General features: G+C 46.4%; 1 protein-coding gene across 1 annotated transcript in view; it reads left to right on the top strand.

Annotated features, from left to right (window-relative positions):
* Positions 1-2,903: 2,903 nt before the first annotated feature.
* The window catches only part of PHF12 (PHD finger protein 12), a 44,399-nt gene continuing 32,130 nt past the window's right edge, over positions 2,904-15,172 (top strand). Inside the window, exons 1-2 of the mRNA XM_006874192.1 lie at positions 2,904-3,502; positions 4,143-4,324. Coding sequence (XP_006874254.1) covers positions 3,437-3,502; positions 4,143-4,324 — 248 coding nt within the window. The 5' untranslated portion in view covers positions 2,904-3,436. The remainder of the gene's footprint in view (positions 3,503-4,142; positions 4,325-15,172) is intronic.

Consider the following 15,172-nt stretch of genomic DNA (forward strand, 5'->3'; position numbering starts at 1 on the left):
CATAGCGACCCTGTACAGGGTTTCCGAGGGTGTAAATCTTTACGGGAGCAGAAAGCCTCATCTTTCTCCCGCGGAACAGCTGGTAGTTTCGAACTGCTGACATTGCGGTTCGCAGCCCGATTTGTAACCACTAGGCTACCAGAGCTCCTTTGAAGACTACAAAAGGTCCAGTCCATGCAGAGTGCAGTGCCCGGGACAACCACAAGAGGGCACTTCAGAAGACATCGGTAACCCATCTACTCAATCTCCTCAATCCACCTTGAACAGCCAGAGTTGGAGCTCTTCAAGGTGGCACCAACTCCTGACACAGGCCGTTCTCATCCTCCAAGTCTCCAGAGGTAGGTGTATGGAGTGATTAGTTCCCTGGCGCTTGTCACCAGAGCCAAGTCTTATTTCCCTCATTAGCCCTCCTCCTGTTCCTGTTTTCAGCTACAACTGTTAGTGTTGATCAAAACAAAGTCTTGCTCATTTGGCATGTACAAAAAGATATTCTTGGAGTCCTGGTGTGGTGCTGCAGGATAATACACTGGACCACAACGTTTGTTTCAACTTCAAGATTGTCAGTTGCTCCTCAGAAACCCCATACATGGTCACTATGACTTGGAACTGGATTGACGTCCCAGTGTAAGAGAGCCTGTGCATGAAGTCAGGAATAGATTACCCAATAAGCAAAGTAAGCATAGGCTTACTTGGCCTTACTTACCAATCTGTCGTAAACAACTTCACATAAGTTTCACAAGACCTTTATGTGGTGACGAACAGGTGAAACAGTTCATTACAGATTAGTAAGAAAACACAAGTAAGCCCATGCTTACCTTGCTTACTGGGTACTCTATCCCTACCAAGGATTGGAAAATTGAAAAGTAGCTTTGTTCTGTAGGCAGGTGCTGTGGCGTTAGGAGAGAGATGCCAGGCATACCTAGAAGCAGAATCTTGAATACAGTGGGAAAATGTGAAATTGTTTACTACAGATTATTAAGTAAACACAAGTAAGCCCATGCTTACCTTGCTTACTGGATAATCCAATATTGCATGACTACAACACCAAGAGCAATGGCTGTATGGGCACTTCTAGCTCAGCCCTCCCTTTTCTGAGGACCATATCTCTGGACCCATAAACATACATGTTTCTTGTAAAGCTGAAACTAGTAGAGGGCAAAGAATCAATTTACATGACACACACCCCATACGCAACCTTATCTCCCTCCCTAAGTACCAAGAGGCGCCCAGGTGTGGCGCTGTGGTTAATGCGCTGGACTGCAAAGTTGGTTTGAACCGCAAGGATGATGGTTCAAGCTCACCAGCCGCTCATTGAAAACCTTATCGTGGTTCGCTGAGTCAGAATCGACTCGACAGCAAGTAACAACAGGAAGGACTGCACATACAACAAGAACTGCACACACTGGCATCCTCTCCCTAGCTTACTAACCTAGTTACTATGGCAAAAGAAAGAGCAGCAACTAGTTAGAAGCAGTTATCAAGATGTAGAGAACAGTATCCTGGCCTGGGATTCAAGAAATCTGTTTCATTCCTAAATCTGACATAAATTTGCTATGTGACACAAAGCAAGTCATTGCTCCTCTCTGAATATCTGGAAATGACAAGGTTAAATCAGATGGTCTTCCCATTACATGATTTTTCCAATGCTAATTGTGCCTTAATATGAAAGATGTGTACCTGGCAACAATGCCAACTAAATGCTTAATGTAAGGCACAATGACGTGGTTCCCTTCTCCACGGCTTCATCCACAGAAAGGCTGAGATAAAAGGCAATCTCTATCAACGATGTCAAAGGGAGGGGCGGGCGCCTTGGAGTGGAACATCAAGTCCCGCCCAGAATTCGAGGTGAGGCCCTCACACTACAAACCCCATCATGCAATACTCCAGCATTCGTAAGTATCCCTTCCCGGCAGGCAAATCACTCTTCCATGAGTCCATCCCATTGTAGTGTGCATCGCAATCACAAGGAACTACGAATCCCACAGTCCATGAGACCTATCGCGATTCTTACTTCCAGGGTGCAATGCGCTCCCTTGCGCATTGCAAACTGGGAATGGAAGTCCGCGCTTGGCAGGTAGTTGGGCGTTGTCGGTATTAGAAGCTCTCTCACTTTGGGCTTCCTTTTAAATAGGAGTTTTCAGGGACATAGTTCAAGAGAGGGTAGTAACGAGCAGACAGAACTTTCCATGTTGTTTTCACCACGCAAGGCAGGGATACTTGGGCTAAAATTAACTGTTGGAAGCGGGAAGGGAACTGGGAGCCGCAGCCACCCAACACGCTACCAAAAGCGTTTTCATAGCAATGGCCTTTCTTTTCTCTTTACCAATATGGCGGCCTGGTCCAGTCACACCTGATGCTGAAACCACAGTCCAGTACACCATCCCTAAGAATACTGCTGTCACCGACAGACTACCAACTCTAGTCAACACTACACTTGCTTTTTCCTGCTCATGCTTCAAGACCAAGGGCACGGTAGCCTATATCCCACCACCAAAATGGCGAAAGGAGAAGCATTTTTGTGAGGTCCAGCAAGTGACAATACGCCTGCGCGGGAGGCAGCTGTTGTTATTGTGGGGCGGGAGGGGAGGCACCGCTAATACGCCTGCGCGGGAGCAGAGCGCTTTTGGGCTGTACACAAACACCAATGGATAAGGCGTCCCCAGATTCCTGCGGCTGCGCTGTGACCCTTGCGAGCACGCTTAGACGCCTGCGCAAGACCTCAGGTCCCGCCCTTTTGCCTTAGTACGCTGGCGCAGGGCAGGAAGGCGGGGCTTCGCAACTCCAGACGAATGCCAGCGCGGCTGCGCGCTGGGGGGTTCCCCCTTATCGCGGCTGCGCGGGAGCCCGGCCGCCGGCTGTCACTGCGATTGCGCGCGGCGAGCGGCGATCCCGGGGCGCCTGCGCGGGTGGCTTTGCGGGCGCTCGCGGTAAGTTTGCGCCAAGTGCGCGGCAGCCGGGACGCAGACGGCGGCGGCGGCGAGAGGCGGAGCCCGGGGACCACCCCCCATCACCCTCCCCCCAGTCACCTCACGTACCACAACCTCACCTAACCTCTCACCCCTCCTCCTATCCCCCCAACCCCGGGATGGCAGCGCCCGCCAGCCTTCCCGGCCGGACCAGCGGTCGCCAGCGCCGGCTTTAGCCTGTAGGACTAGGCCCCGCCGAGGCCTGACCCCCGGAGCCGGGACCCACCGTGCAGCCAGCCACTGGGCCGGGGCTGAGGGGCCGCTCCCCCCTCACGGCCCGCGGGGAGGACGCTGCCGTCCCGGGGACTGGGGGCCGGGGGGTGGGGGGGAGCCAGGGCGAGGAAGTCGGAACCGGTGTTGAGAAAAAAGAAGGGGGGCCGGGGTCAGGAGCGCCCCCTCCCCCCGCTTCCCCCCTCCCTCTGGGGTTGGGGGGGCCGGAGCAGAGAGCGCCCAGCCCGGGAGGTGGATGAATGTGGGAGAAAATGGAGACCAAGACGATCGTGTACGACTTGGACACGTCGGGGGGGCTGATGGAGGTAAGAGTGGCCCTCCTCATCCCCTTTTCCCAGCGTCGAAAGGGAACCTCCAACCCTCAGCCCTACAAAGCCGTCCCTGAGCTCGCAGCGCCTGAGGGACGAAACGGGGGTCCTTCCTTATCCAGCCTCCCCCTCCCGTCTTTGCAATTTGGGGGACTTGGCTCAGCTTCGGAGGACGTTGCACCAGTATCACCTACCCGACGCCCTCGATTGACTCTCCCGAGGCACTAGCCCGCTCCATCTCGGTGCACCGTCGGGCCTCCCCACCCCCCTTCTTGTCGGCCCTTTGTGCTTCACCCTGCACGTCTGGGTACCGGGCTTAGGGCCTTTCCCGAGCCGGGCTCTGGAGTCCCCCGCTGTCCATACAAGGAAGTGGCGAGAAGGGAACCGCGCACCCTCTCCCCATCCCCCTACCCTGATCCTCCCCGTTTGGAAAAAGCTGTTCTCCTTGTGCTGCAGGAACGCAGTTCGGGTGGGCTCCCCCGGTTCCTGGACCCGAGAGGTTCTGGGAGCAGTCTGGATGGGAGGAAGAAGGACAAAAGGGGGGAGAGGGGTGGGTGACGGCGAAGTCGCGTCGGGGGGGCGACGAAGCGCCCGGGAGCTCCGAGTGTGCACACACGCTGTTTGTATGTGTATGCAGCAAATCCAAGCTCTGCTGGCTCCCCCCAAGACGGACGAGGCGGAAAAGCGGAGTCGGAAGCCTGAGAAGGAGCCCCGGAGAAGCGGCAGGGCCACCAACCACGACAGCTGCGATAGCTGCAAGGAAGGTGGGGACCTCCTGTGCTGCGACCACTGCCCGGCCGCCTTCCACCTCCAGTGCTGGTAAGGACTGGGAGCCCCTGTGGAGCCCTTGGCTGCCTCTCCACGTCACATTCCTTCGCCCGGCCTGGCCCTAGCTGCGGAAATAACGGGCGCTTGCAGCCGCTAGCTGACTTTCTGCAGCCGCTGGGACTAGCGCCTCCCCGCCCCCAGGTGTCTCCTCCGATCTGACCGTTTGGGGGTGGGGTGGGATGGGGAGCGGCGGTAGGTCTGGACCGGAGGTGGGGGTTGGGAGGAGTGAGGAGAGCCCCTTCTGGGATTGGAAGTCGCTGGCTGCTAACCCGAAGGTTGGCGGTTCGAGCCTGCCATTCGCTCGGCGGGAGAAAAATGTGGCAGTCTGTCCCCGCAAAGATTTGCAGCCACGGGAACCCACGGGAGCAATTCTACTATGTCTCTAAGGTCGCTAGAAGTCAAAACCGACCCAACAGCGACGGGTTTGGGGAGCCGGCAGCCGGCTGAGCGACCGGGAAGGAAGGGGAGGAGCTCAGAGCCCTGTGCCGCTCGCTTGCCCGCGCGCCCGCCGCCCTCCAGCGCCTGCCGGGCTGGGCGCTCCTCGGGGGTCGGGGCACGGGGCCCTCAGGCCGCTCGAGCACCCTTGCTCCAGACCCGGGCGACCCTGCGCTGATGGCTGTGAAGGAAATAATGGACGGTGTCTCTCGCGCCCGCCTCTTCACTGCCTCTCTGTTTACAATATGGCGACCTGCCTTTAAATTATATTTTTATTCTCAGCGCCATTTTGGCTGCATATATGATTTGCAAACGTCTCTTGGGGAACACTAGTAGTAGCCCTGGAGTCCTTTCTGCAGAAACTCCGCAGAGGCCAGGACGGGGATCTCGTTCCTCTGGTCCCCTTTCTCTGCCTCCGCTTGCCCCCTGTTGCCTCTCAGCTGCCTCCCTCCTGCTTCCCTCCCCTCCCTGCGCGGCTGCCTCTTAGGAAATCAGACCGGGTTAGACAATTAAAATTGCCCTTGGGCACCAATTTCACTTCCCCGCTCCGGATCGGCCAACCCTTCGCCACAAAATTCTTTTGCTACCGGGTCAGGATGGTGTGCGGTGACTCCGGGAGGGCGTTTTTAAGGCGCGGAGAGCTGGAAAGCAGTGCGCTGTTTCTTTTTTTCTTTACGGAATGCTGAGGGGAGGGAGGGATCTCGGTTGATAGCCTGCTGCTTGAACCTTCTTAGCCGCTCAGCCCAGAACAATCCAGCCAAGAAGAGTTTGAACTTCAGCTTTTGGCTAGAGAAATGATTTCTGCCCTCCCCTAAACCCCATATCGGCACAGGGAGCCCTGATTTGCTTTTTGTTCAATTGGGTCTTGTTCTGTTCAGCAACTGTTGAGTGAGACAGGCATTTGTTGGAGAAGTAGGATTGGAGGGAGAGTGGGCAGAAGAGAAGGGGGTTTTTGAGAGTGCCTCTTTTAACCCTCTGTGTAAGAGAGGGGAAAAAAAGTGAGGTTTCCCTCAGGCTCTCTGCACAGTTCCATTCACACCCCTCTCAACTTGTGGAATAGCGCCTACTGTGTATTTGCACTAATTGCAGGTTTGGAACACTTATTAAGCAGATGACTGATACAAGGCAAATTAAGCCTGTGGTCAGAAGTTATATAGGAAGTGTCCCATTACCATTCCCAAGATACCTTTGCCCAGGAGGGCATCCCATTTTGGCTTGTAATGTTGCAGGGACCAAAATGATTATCCTGGAGGAAGCTTTGCTGCTGGCTTTAACATTTTTATTATGAAGTGACTAATACCAGGAAGAAGGGTCTGTGGTTTTTATAGCCTTTGCTTCCTATAAGGTATAATCTACCTGGAGAAAATAATCTCTGGTCACGTTTCCTGTGATTGTTGAGCAGAGGAGAGAGATTGTACCTAGAAACCTGTTGTTGAGCACCCGGAGTCATAGCGACTCAGTATAGGATTTCTGAGGAGCAGCTGGTAAATTTGAACTGCCAACTTTGCGGTTCAAACTGACCTTGAGGTTGAATACTTATTCTACTGTGCCACACACACCAGGACTCCTGTGTGTGGCTTGCAAATTATTTCTAGTTGCTTACATTTTTTTATTTGTGCTTGTTTAATGTGTATAAAAAGATAGGTGTAGACTTGTCTGTATTTAAAGTGTGGATTAATGATTTACCCCTAGAATAAAGTTGGTGTTAACCAAGAATGGTTATTTCTTTGTTAGTCTGAAAGTTTGATAAGCGTGGAGTCCTGGTGACGCCATGTTAGGCACTGGACTGCAAACCTAAAGGTCAGTGGTTCAAACTCATCAGGTGCTTCTTGGGAGAAAAAGACTATCTGCTTCTGTAAAGATTCATAGCCTTGGAAACCCTAGTGTTGTTAAGTGTCTTTGAGTTGAGTCAATTTCAACTCAGCAACCCCATTAGGGTTTCTGAGGAGTGGCTGTTGCATTTAAACTGTGGTTCAAACCAACCTTGCAGTCCAGTGCTTATCCTTACAACACTCTACCAGGACGCCATCAGAAACCTTACACAGTATTACTAAGAGTTGGAATCAACTAGGTGGCAGTGAGTTTGGTTTAGGGTTTTTTGGTATATTATCTTTAGTCTCATTTGTTTAATAAAACTGAAACTGTTTTATTAGAAACCTCAGGCACAGAAGAAGTGCTGATGGTTTTGCCTAAGATTGGGCTTTCAAACTTTGAAACCTAACCTCTGAATCTTTTAATTAGATGAGTCTAAGTCTTGTCAACTCATAAGAATGAACAATTTCCACTTTAGCTACTGGTGAAATTCAGTGCTTGCCCAGATTCTGCATTTCATTGAATACAAGTTTTGTTTTGTTTTTGAGACCATGAACATGAATGGGAATTGGTAAGCTAAGATTTGAGAATCCCATTAAGGGATACAAAGCTTATTCACATATCCAATTTTCCCTTTGAAAATGCTGGAATCATTTTTTTTTTTTTTTTTAGTTGTATAAATCACAAAACATTCCAAGTATTGGTTTGAAGTCAGGAAATCTTTAAAATAGGGATTCCCTAGATGAGTTTCATTCAGTAAATGAGGCTTAGTCCACAGGCTTACTGCATATTCTTTACAAGTTTGTTGTTTCTGTTGTTATGTGCTGTCGAGTAGGTTCTGGTTCATAGCGACCCTGTATAGGGTTTCCAAGGAGCAACTGGTGGGTTTGAACCACCGACCTTTCAATCCAGTACACTATCCTGCAGCACCACACCTTTCCAACATTAGTGAAGTACTTAGTTAATTTACTAAACCTGTATAGTTAAGTCAAGCAATTAAAAGAGCATCTTGGAAAAAAATTTGATTCTTGGGTATGTTTGTGTTAATTTGTCCCCAGTTATTGCTTACAGTTGCTATATGAAAGTAAGACTAGCAGATATGATTATATATTCTCTTTTATATTTAACAGGCTAAGGCTAAATTACAGAGAGCTGTGGTAACATAGTGGTTACGAATCGGTCTGCTAACCTCAGGGTCAGCAGTTAGAAACTACCAGCTGTTCCGCAGGAGAAAGATGAGGCTTTCTGCTTCCGTAAAGATTTACAGCCTCAGAAACCCTGTACAGAGTCACTTTGAGTCGGAACTGACTCCACGGCACATGACAACAAGAAGAAGACTAAATTATTTAGACAAAGATGACAAAACCCATTGTAAAGCAAAGCAATTCCTACTCATAGGTACCCTGAGATTGTAAATATTTATAGACTCAGACAGCCTCATCTTTCTCCCATAAAGCAGCTGGTGAGTTTGAACTACTGGCCTTGCAATTAGCAGCCCAAAGCCTAATCCATACTGCCACCAGGACTCCTTTTAGACAAAGATAGTAATGATACCCCCTTTCTTCCCTAGACTGATGAGAGTGAAGCTGGAGTTTTTTCCCCCCTCTATATAACTCAAAGGAGCTCTGGTAGCGTAGTGGTTACGAATCGGGCTGCGAACCGCAAGGTCCGCAGTTCGAAACTACCAGCTGCTCCGCGGGAGAAAGATGAGGCGATCTGCTCCCATAAAGATTTACAGCCTCAGAAACCCTGTTCAGGGTCGCTATGGGTCGAAACCGACTCGACGGCACTTAACAACAACAACATATAACTCAAGGATGGAATCCGGTGTGGCGCTGTGGGTTAATGCACCAGACTGCAAAGCCGTTTGAACTGCAAGGTCGGTGGTTCAAGCTCACCAGCTGCTCCTTAGAAACCCTATCCAGGGTCACTATGGGTCGGAACTGACAACGGTACTTAACAGCAGCAGCATAACTCAAGGATTGCCTTTTGAAGATTTCACAATCTGTTCTGTTCTCCCACTGGGTCATGCACTTATCTCTAACACAGCATGTTGTCACACTATCCTGGAATTGTTCGTCACTATATCTCTTGTTCAATTTAATTAAGAATTCCTTGAGCACAGACTGTTTTAATGATCTATCACAGTGACATCGAGTTGGTTCCGACCCACAGCGACCCCATTGAGAGTTTCCGAGGAGCAGCTAGTGAGCTTGAGCCATCTACCTGGTGGTTCAAACCGACATTGCAATCCAGTGCATTAACCCACAGCACACATCAGGACTCCAGCCCATATATAGTAGATGTTACAAATAGTAGTTGAAGGAACTGGTGTAAATTGGTAAAGGGGCTGATGGGCTTATTTTATTAGTAATTTTCATGAAACATTTAGAAATTGTAGCAGAATCTTTAAACAGGAAAATCAGTGTGGAAAGATGTGTAATTTATTAAAGAGAATAAAAACAAAATGTACAGTAGAATGTATATCATGAGACTATTTTTGTAAAAACAAAGCCTCCTAAAGTCACATATGCATAGAAGGAAAAGGTCAAGGCCTTGAAACTAGAGTTTTGTAAATGCTGCAGGTCAAGGTTGCAGCGCTGCTATGGGTCTCCATTTAAAGCTCTGTGAGACAAGTCTTCTTCCAAACTCTAGCATGCTTTGCCAGCCTGCCTTACAGTGACCAGGATCTGGTATAGTGTTCCAGAACTGATTTTAGGCAAACTTAACCTCCTGGGCTTGGTGACATAGCCATAAACTACAGGGTGTTTTTTCTTAGACAAACTATTGGAGGAAATGATTGGTCAAATAAGTTGTCTTATTTGTCCTGTCTTTCTCAGGGACTGATGAGTCCTGGTATATGGCTATATAGCATAAGCATTGGACTGCTAACTGCAGGGTTGGCAGTTTAAACTCATCAGTTACTCCTTGGAAACGCTATACAGGATCACTATGAACCAGAACCACCTCAACAGCACTTAACAACAATGTTGTGCTGAGTGAGAAACAGTCAGCACTTCCCAATTAGGCATGTAGCCCTCCTCTGTGTAAGACAATGAACTGGCCTGTGCTTAGTGCCATAACCTCACAGAAGAATTAAACTTGAGCTGGTATCTTTGTATTTGTTTAAGTGATAGTGTTATCATTTTATCCAAGATTAACTGGTTTATCAATTCTTTAGAGTGGTAGTTACTATACCTATCCCTGGAAAATTGGAAAGAGATCTTTTTAAGTGGTCCCTGTTGAATGTGACCTCCATCATAGTTGTCATGCCATTAGTTTGCTTTTCTGAAAATACTGGTCTCTGTGGAATGGTCCCCCAAAATGGGTAAAAAATTAGAGTAACTGGTGGAGCTCTAATTGCCCCTGACCTGTCTTTCTGTTTGAAATGGGTAGGATTGTTCTCCCTGATAAAGTCTGTGCCACAGGGCATCTGTAATGAGGCTGACTGGAAACTGGATGATTTCCTCTGATTGCTTTCTCGTGGCATTGTGCTCCAAACAGACTGGGAGACCAAAACAGTCTGAGTAGCGCATCTACCTCAACAGACCTCAGCATGGTCGCTTCCCGCCAGACAGATTTCTGTAGCATTTGCTTCCGCATGTTATATTTGGAATTGTTGGCCAGCTTTCCTCTCTCTGGTGTTGGCAGCAAGATCCAAAATGAGGTTTTCGAAGAATGAGAGTAAAAAAGTCTCTGAGCACAGGCAAAACTAAGCTCAGCTTGGAGTTTTGCATATTTAATTTTCAGTGAGTCATAACAAGAAAAGGCTTCACACGTAGAGTAGAAGAAAACTGTCTTGCCGAAAATCTTTGCTGTTGTGAACTTTTAAGGTTGTGATTTTGTTGTTGTGTTTAGCTGCTTTGTGTTATTAGAATAATATCAGGCAAGTAATAAGTTAAAATATAAGTATGTTTATTTTGACATTACCTTTTGAGTCTGTTGTTGTTGGCATTGCTGGTGGTAACATCTGATCTCCTTATCATCGTCTGCCCTCTAATAATAAAATGATTCAACTAAGCTGTTGTTAAATGTTGTCGAGTCAATTCCGATTCATGGCGACTGTAGGGTTTCCAAGGAGCAGCTGGTGAGCTTGGACAACCGAACTTGTATTTAAAACCGATCATGCAGTCCAGTGCATTGACCCACAGTGCCACACCAGAACTCCATTCAACAATAAGCAAACCTAATTTGTTTTGTGGTTTTTATGTTTATTTTATTCACGTATTTGTTTCTACATTTGCTATGTTTAATTGGCTTCTGGACATGTAATGTTATAATGATCCATCTAAACATGTTGTTGTTAAGTGACATTGAGTTGGTTTCAACTCATAACAACCCTATATAAGATTTATGAGGAGTGGCTGGTGGGTTTGAATGACTGACCTTGTGGTTAGCAGTCCAGTGCTTATCTTATAGCACCTCATCAAAACTTCAAACATGGAGGGCCTATAATATAATCTTAAGCTTATCTCAAATTCAGATACAAGCTTCCTAAATTTCATGTGGAGCTGAAGGACTAATTTTAATAGATGGATGACTTATTTAGCTCAACGATACAGGATATTCATTGTTTAAAAATAGAAGAATAATATTTGGTATGAGTTGTTTTCTTCCAAAATGTGATCCAAATTGCTTGGCAGCATCAGAAATAGTAAAAGGCATTATTTTTGCAATATGACAGTTACCGTGTAACTTACAGCAGGTACTTAATGTATTGTGGAAGGAAATTTTTCATTTGAGCCTGTCCAAAAAAACCAATTATAGTACTCAATGAAAGTAGGATGTGGTTTTAGTTTAATTAATTTCCTGCTGTTTCTTAAGTCTCTCACAGCACATTAGGAATGGACTCTGCTAATACAATTAGGCTTTTTTGAGGAGAGAGGAGAACTTAGTAAATGACATGTATATTTCTTACTGACATAAGTGGGTCAAAGAGACATTTAGGTACTGTCTTCATTTGAATCTGGAGATGGTATTTGTGTTGGTCTGTGTTAAATTCCTGGTCAGGTATGTCTACAAGAGAGTTTTTAAAAGTCACTTCAGGGGAAATTGACAATTTGAACTGACAAGGGATTCAAGTAGTCACTACTTTGTGCTGTGTTTTGACTAGAGCACACCATACTATGAACTCAGCAAAAGTACAATTAACATGTAAAAATCAAAAGGACTCAATGTTGCTACCTGTATGTTTTCTTTCTTTGATCTGGTTGATGTTATATTAGCATTATTGAGATAAAATTCATATACCACATAATTCATACACTTAAAGTGTATAACTCAGTGGTGTTTAATATATTTAGTTTTTCAACCATTACCATGATCAATTTAAAAACATTTTCATCACCCTGAATAGAAACCCTCAAAAGATCTAGGACTAGGTAGTTGTGGTGGTTATACAATATTGTAAATGTACGTAACTCCACTGATTTGTACACTCAAACATGATTAAATTGGCAAGTTTTGTTACTATATATTTCACTATTAGAAAGAAAGAAAGAAACCCTGTACCTTTTAGTAACCATTCCCCATTGGCTCTTAGCACTAGGCTACCACTAATCTATGTTTTGTTTATGGATTTGCCTATTCTGGACATTTCATATGTGGTCTTTGTGACTGGTTTCTTTAATTTAGCATACTGTCTTCAAGGTTCATCTATGTTGTAGCATTATTTAGTGTGTACTTCCTTTTTATGGCAGAGTAGTGCTTCACTGTGGGAACACGGTGCCCTATAGGATAAGCACTGGACTGCAAATCACATAGTCGGTGGTTCTAGCCCACCAACTACTCCTTGGGAGAAAGATGAGACTATTTGCCCCCGTAAAGATTTACAGCTTCAGAAACCCTATAGAGGGTGGTTATCAGTCAGAACCAATTCAACAACAATACTTGCTACTGTAAGCATAATACCACATTTTGTATATCCATTCATCAGTTAATGGACATTAGATTGTTTCCACTGTTTGCTAATGTGAATAATGCTGCTTTGAATTTGTGTGGACATAATGCTCTGATTTTTTTTTTTTTTTTTGAGTGGAGTTGTTCAGTCACAGGTACCTGTATGGTTAACCTTTTGAGGAACTATTTTCCAAGGTGGCTATAGCATATGACATTCCGACCAATAGTGTATGAGGGTTCATATTTCTCCACGTCCTCTAACACTTGTTAATTATCTTTATGTGTTGTTGTTAAGTGCTGTCAAGTCAGTTCCCACTCATAGCAACCCTATATAGGGTTTCCAAGGCCATTAAGTCTTTACAGAAACAGAAAACCTCATTTTTCTCATAGAGCAGTAGGTAAGCTTGAACCACCAACCTTCTGGTTAGTAATCCAATACTTATCCTATAGAGCAGGGGTAGAGAACATCTGGCCCAAGGGCCCTACAAGGCCCTCAAAATCATTTGATCTGGCCCTGCCAACCAAGGTAACCACATCCAGCCATCATGTTGTTGTAAAGTGCCATCAAGTCAGTTCTGACCTATAGTGACCTGCATAGGGTTTCCAAGGAGCAGCTGGTGAGCTTGAACCACCAACATTGCAGTTCAGACAACCTTGCAGTCCAGTGTGTTAACCCACAGTGCTACACCAGAACTCCAGCCATAACATTGTTTGTGGTGGTGGTGGTTATGTGCCGTGGAGTGACCCTGCATAGGGTTTCCAAGGCTTTAAATCTTTACAGGAGCCGAGCCTCATTTTTCTCTTGTTTAACAGCTGGTAGTTTTGAACTTCTGACCTTGAGTAACAGCCCAACTCATAATCAGTATGCTACCAGAGCTTCTAGCCATCACATTATTGTTAAGTGCCATCAAGTCATTCCCGACCCATGGTGACCCTGTATAGGATTTCCAAAGAGCAGCTGGTGAGCTTGAACTGCCGACCTTGCAGTTCCAATGGCTTTGCAGTCGGCGCATTAACCCACAGTGCCACACCAGCCATCACATGTGCTGTTGAGTCAGTTCTGACCCATAGCAACCCTACATAGGGCTTCTGAGGAGCAGCTGGTGAGCTTGAACTGTGGACTTTGCAGCTCAAACAGCTTTGCAGTCTGGCTCATTAACCCACAACGCCACAACAGGACTCCAGCCATCACATTGTTAAGTGTTGTTGAGTGGATTCTGACCCATAGTGACGCTGTATAGGGTTTCCAAGGAACAGCAGGTGAGTTTGAACCACTGACATTGCAGTCTGACACATTAGCCCACACCACCACACCAAGACTCCAGCCATCACATTTGTTGTTACGTGACGTGGAGTCGATGATTTCGACCCATAGCAACCCTGTATAGGGTGTCCAAGGAGAAGCTGGTGAGCTTGAACCACCAACCTTGCAGTTCAAATGACTATGCAGCCTGGCGCATTAACCCACTGCACCATACCAGGACTAAAGTGGTGGTGGTGGTTATGTGCCGTGGAGTCGGTTCTGACTCATAGGGACCCTGTACAGGGTTTCCGAGGCTGTAAATCTTTACGGAAGCAGAAAGCCTCATCTTTCTCTCTTGGAACATCTCGTAGTTTCAAACTGCTGACCTTGCGGTTCGCAGCCCAATTGTTGTTAAGTGTCATCGAATCAGTTCCGACCCATAGCGACCCTGTATAAGGTTTCCAAGGAGCAGCTGGTGAGCTTGAACCTCCGACCTTGCAGTTCAAACAGCTTTGCAGTCCGGCACATTAACCCACAACACCACACCAGGAAGGCTGATGAGGGGTGAGTCAATTAAATGACCAAATAATAACAGGTTAATTTTTAAGTTGATAATTTTGTTCAACCCGTGAATGATGCTATAAATTTTGGCAGAAAAAAAAAATCCCACCCCTGCTACGGACTCCTGGTATGGCGCTGTAGGACCAGCACCGAATCACAAGGTTGACAAGTCACACATACCAGCTGCTCCTCAGAAACCCTATACGAGGTCACTAAGAGTCAGTGCCAACTGAAAAGCCCTTAACAGTAACCACCACTGCTAGAGAGCAACAGCAGCTCCCATCTTTATGTCTAATGAGTGTGAAGTATCTCTCTATGGTTTTGATTTGCATTTTCTTGATAACTAATGAAGTGTTATGTATCTTTTTTTATGTGCTTTTATGGAATCCTGGTGTGGTGCGGTATGATAAGCACTAGACTACAAACCACAAGGCTGGCAGTTCAAACCCACTGCTTGCTCCTTGGAAATTATACATGGTCACTATGAGTAGGAATCGATTCTACTGCCCTTAACAAAACAACATTGATTATATGTGTATGTTGTTGTTGTTCAGCGCTGTCGAGCCAGTTCCAATTCATAGCGACCCTGTATAGGGCTTCCGAGGAGAAGCTGGTGGATTTGAACTGTCAATCTTGTGGTTTGCAGTCCAGTGCACATTCTGTAGTGCCACACCAGGAATATATATATATATATATATATATATGTATATATATATATATATGTATATATATATATATGTATATATATATATATATATATATATGTATATATATATATATGCAGCCTTGATAGCATAGTGAATTACGAGCTGGGCAGCTAACTGCCAGGTCAGTAGTTCGAATCTACCAGCAACTCCGTGGAAGAAAGATGAGATTTTCTGCTCCCATAA

Source organism: Chrysochloris asiatica, unplaced genomic scaffold (genome assembly GCF_000296735.1).
Source record: "Chrysochloris asiatica unplaced genomic scaffold, ChrAsi1.0 scaffold00266, whole genome shotgun sequence".
In the NCBI taxonomy this organism is placed as follows: Eukaryota; Metazoa; Chordata; class Mammalia; order Afrosoricida; family Chrysochloridae; genus Chrysochloris; species Chrysochloris asiatica.